Genomic DNA, 4,009 nt, shown 5'->3' with positions numbered 1-4,009 from the left:
TACCCCAACCAGGATTCGAACCTGGGACCTCCCTCAATCCGTGACGGGCGTCTTACCAGTTCCCTACGCAGCCCCAGTAGTCGAGCTGGTAAGACTCCCGTCACGGATTGAGGGAGGTCCCAGGTTCGAATCCTGGTTGGGGTAATATTTTTCGCAATAAGAATTTTAATTGCCAGATACGGTCAATAAAAATCATTGATGTTACAAATATATAAGATCAAAGAAAAATCAAATCAAAATATTTTTCATACATTTAAGAATTAATTTTAGTATAATAGTATATTTACGTACCCATTTTTGAATTAAATAATTTCAACAGAAAATTTTGAATAAAAATAATTGTAATAATAAATGCTATCTAATTAAAATTCTTTATCGTAATCTCTGTTTTATATTTTCTAGAAAATAACTCTTTATATTAACTATCACGGAAGATAATAACAACAACAGAATATTTTACATTTTACGTAGATGGTAGATAAATTTCTTTTAATGTAAATCATATTTTATTACTAAGGGGAAAAATAATATACGATAGGACAAAGTTATTTACTTTTTTTTATCAGTAGTAAGTTTGTATGAAATCGCAATTAATGTATTAATCGCGAAATCTACTGGTATAAATTCAACGTGATAATTGCCGTTGCAGTGCATTGATCTGATAACACCTTTGCCTGCACCGACTAGCAATCCTATTGGTCCGTTTAAGTTATCGACCCATCCTGGCATCGGCTCTTCGTAACTAGGTAGTACTGTACAAAAAGATGAATTAATTTTTGTAATTCTTTATTTAGAATCATCGAAACATTATTTTTATAATATCAGGTAATTTTTAAAATATTTTTTGATTACCGATCGATGGTCTAGCGATGCAGCAAGGTATATTGGGGTATTCGTTGGCCACCAGCGTTTCTGCTAAACATTTTGTGTACGTGTAAGTGTTTGGATGTGGATGTATTAATCTATAAATAAGAAAGTGGATATGTATAATGTAATATTTACATCTTTCATAAATATATGATGTAACTTAATTAGTTTCATTTAAAATTTTACTTAAGCAATCGACAGAAAGAAACAATCGCTTTAATAAATACACTAACAATACTAATATGTGTATTAATTTTAGATAAATATGCATCATTTTAGATTAATATGCATAATTTTAGACATGTTAACATAAATTAATCAAGAGTGCAATCATTATTATACAATAATTGTTAATATTTATTGTAATTAATTTTATAATTAATATTAGTGAATTGTACCCATTGGATACGCTTATCATTAATCTGTCGAATATCATTAATAACGTCGTAAGTTTAATTACTTGGACGTAATAAGATCGATACTCTCATCATCTAAGCACTGAACAAGTCTCATGATATCTTGAGGTTCAACGGGCGGGTTGTAGATACGCTCGCCAAGTTCCTCTTGATCGACGTGACCGAAAGCTGTGCTTAAATGTACAAAAGACTCTAGATGTTTCATTTCTTTTGCCATATCCAATACTCGTTGTGTACCTGTCTTAAAGATTATTCAAACTTCATGTATTTTAGAAATTATCAAAAGTATTACGCATATATTATAAAATTAAGTTCTAAAAGATATATCGTAATCAAATTCAACTAAGTGTTTTGTCGTCTCAATTTAATTGACACGATATTGTCTTACCGACTTTTTCATTATTTAAAATATCACTTGAACATGGAGTTAAAAAATGATCATAAATACTTTAGATTGCGTACCATATTTGATATTAACAATCAACATAAAACACACGAATGCAATTCTAAAAATAATGGTTGAGACTTCTTTATGGCGATAAATATTTTACCGTGTTCATCTCAATGGCATCTTTCAATTTCGAATTCATTCGAAGCGTCGCGGCGAAGTTAAATACCACATTTACTTCGTTTATTAAGAGCTCACGCTGTTGATCGATGAGACCTAAATCGGGCAAACATATGTCGCCAGTCAGCAGTATTACTTTCTTAAAAAGGTTAGGTTTCTCATTCCGCAATCTTTGAAACAGCTATAAGAATATTAATTATTAGTAATTATTAGTAACTGTTTGCACAAATACATATAATGCACGTATTACCATTCGATTTCAAGCTACATCGTAATTCGAAAAATGTTGAATTTATCCAAAACAGATTTATGAACTAATTTTTCACGTATGTTCGAAGTTTCTCGTATGCTGTGCAATTAAAAATTCTTATAATACAATAGTATTGTTTTAAATAAGAATTCTAAATCTCAAAATATATAACTTTATTGAATTATACGCTCGTAAAGTATTCTTTATGTAGCTTTCTATTTAACCGTGAGTTTCTCAATAATAGTTTTGCGCATTATTAATTCACAATAAATAAGATTACTCAGGATAAAATATGCTAATTTATTCAATTAATTGCAATTGGTGTTTCACGACATTAGTAAGAATTCAGATTGCCACGATATTATTTTGCGTAATATTACTTGGACGATTATGGTAGCGTAATTTGCATGGGTTTCTTACAGGCAATTTGAACATGTCGTCGAGCCGACTTTGGACAGTGCAGCTTCTCTTCACACGCATGAGAACGTAGATTTTGTCAAGATCGGAACAGGAATACAGTAATTTCTCCAAGAGAACTTTACCCATGAAACCAGAAGCGCCAGTAATAAAAACGGTCTTGCCTATGTAGAAGGATTGAATTTCAGACGTTGTCACTTTTTCCTCCATGGTTGTGAACTGAAACATTATAAAAATTTTAGTATATTACGAAATTAATGATCAAGACAGATAGATAAATAAATAGAGAGAGAGAGGGGGAGGAGAGAGAGAGATAGGGGGGAGGGAGGGAGGGGAGGGGGGGGGGAGAGAGAGAGAGAGTACAGTACTTACGAATTCCTCGGTCACGCACTCCGCTATGTAATGCGATATTGCGAACAATGCGACAATGCAGTTTTTCGAGTTATCCGTACAAGGTTTTATCCAATGAAGGAAGTGCATTCACTAAATACTGTAGAATCTACGCGTGTAATTTACATGAGTCGTGCAAACTTGCAGCTCATTGTTGAAGCAAATGCGTGACAAACCATATTAAAATTTGTATTAGTTTTCGCATGACGATGATTTACTCAGTAAACAACCGATATGTCAGGAAGATGCATAGGTGAATTGGGACAAGACATGAAGATTTTTTCTTTACTATTAGCTTATTCTTGTAAAGATAAATGTCAAAGAGGCCTTAAGTGCTTTGCACACATATATTTTTATGAACTTTAAAGTCAAGTAATTAGTATAAGATAAAGGAAGGAAGAGCAAAAGAAACATGGAAAAATATGTGTAAAATATCAGAAAAAATGAATAATTTGATGATTATTGTCGTTGAAATCCGTAGAAAGGTGTAGAAAATATAATTACATAGCACAATGCAAAAATTAAATTAACAAAACATTTGCCTCCTATCAAATACCATCTTTTTGCTTAACTAATCATATTTGTAAATGTTTTACATTTCTTCTGCTACATAAGGTGACGTTTTTTACTATAATTTAATTAATGCTGAGTGAACTCGTACTTAATTACTGTGTTTATAATATTGTTGCATTTATAAAGTTATAAAAAGATTTTAAAAAAAGAATAAAAATGTATCCGACACAAATTATACAGGGTGAGTCATAACATTTGTACCAGAGCTCGTGAGAAGGTAGAACGGATCGAGATGAACAGAAAAGTCCTGAACCATTTGCAATTTTCGCAATAGTTAACGAGTAATAAATTATCGAAAATCGTCGTCTTTGCCCTGCCCACTGTCCAATTCGAGCGCGTGGCAAGATGTGACCGCCCGGCGATCGATATTGTCAGGCGCGAGGGGGGGACAGCGCGCCGTTGCCGGCGAGCTTACGTCGCCGCTCCCGCGTCTCGCGTCCCCACCCCTCGCCTGACAATATCGATAGCCGGGCGGTCACATCTCGCCACGCGCTCGAATTGGACAGTGGGCAGGGCAAAGACGACGAT

General features: G+C 33.5%; 1 protein-coding gene across 3 annotated transcripts in view; it reads right to left on the bottom strand.

The window, feature by feature from the left end:
- Nucleotides 1-4,009, bottom strand: part of LOC105560460 (putative fatty acyl-CoA reductase CG5065) — a 9,567-nt gene that overhangs the window by 4,224 nt on the left and 1,334 nt on the right. For 2 of the 3 annotated variants that reach the window (XR_001008832.1, XM_012009601.1), the window contains exons 1-6: nt 2,891-3,373; nt 2,522-2,737; nt 1,835-2,032; nt 1,328-1,524; nt 853-962; nt 554-752 (exon numbers count right to left, since the gene is read on the bottom strand). Coding sequence is in view for 2 of the 3 variants with exons in the window: in XM_012009601.1 (XP_011864991.1) it covers nt 554-752; nt 853-962; nt 1,328-1,524; nt 1,835-2,032; nt 2,522-2,737; nt 2,891-2,998 (1,028 nt within the window). In the remaining variant the exon portion in view is untranslated. Of the gene's footprint in view, nt 1-553; nt 753-852; nt 963-1,327; nt 1,525-1,834; nt 2,033-2,521; nt 2,738-2,890; nt 3,374-4,009 lie in introns of those variants that run through there. The other variant, XM_012009602.1, reaches the window with a different exon arrangement.

The sequence above is a fragment of the Vollenhovia emeryi genome, unplaced genomic scaffold (genome assembly GCF_000949405.1).
Source record: "Vollenhovia emeryi isolate VEMERY1.0 unplaced genomic scaffold, V.emery_V1.0 DF939229.1, whole genome shotgun sequence".
Classification (NCBI taxonomy): Eukaryota; Metazoa; Arthropoda; class Insecta; order Hymenoptera; family Formicidae; genus Vollenhovia; species Vollenhovia emeryi.
Note: the sequence above shows the minus strand (reverse complement) of the source record. Positions and strands in the feature narration are given on the sequence as shown.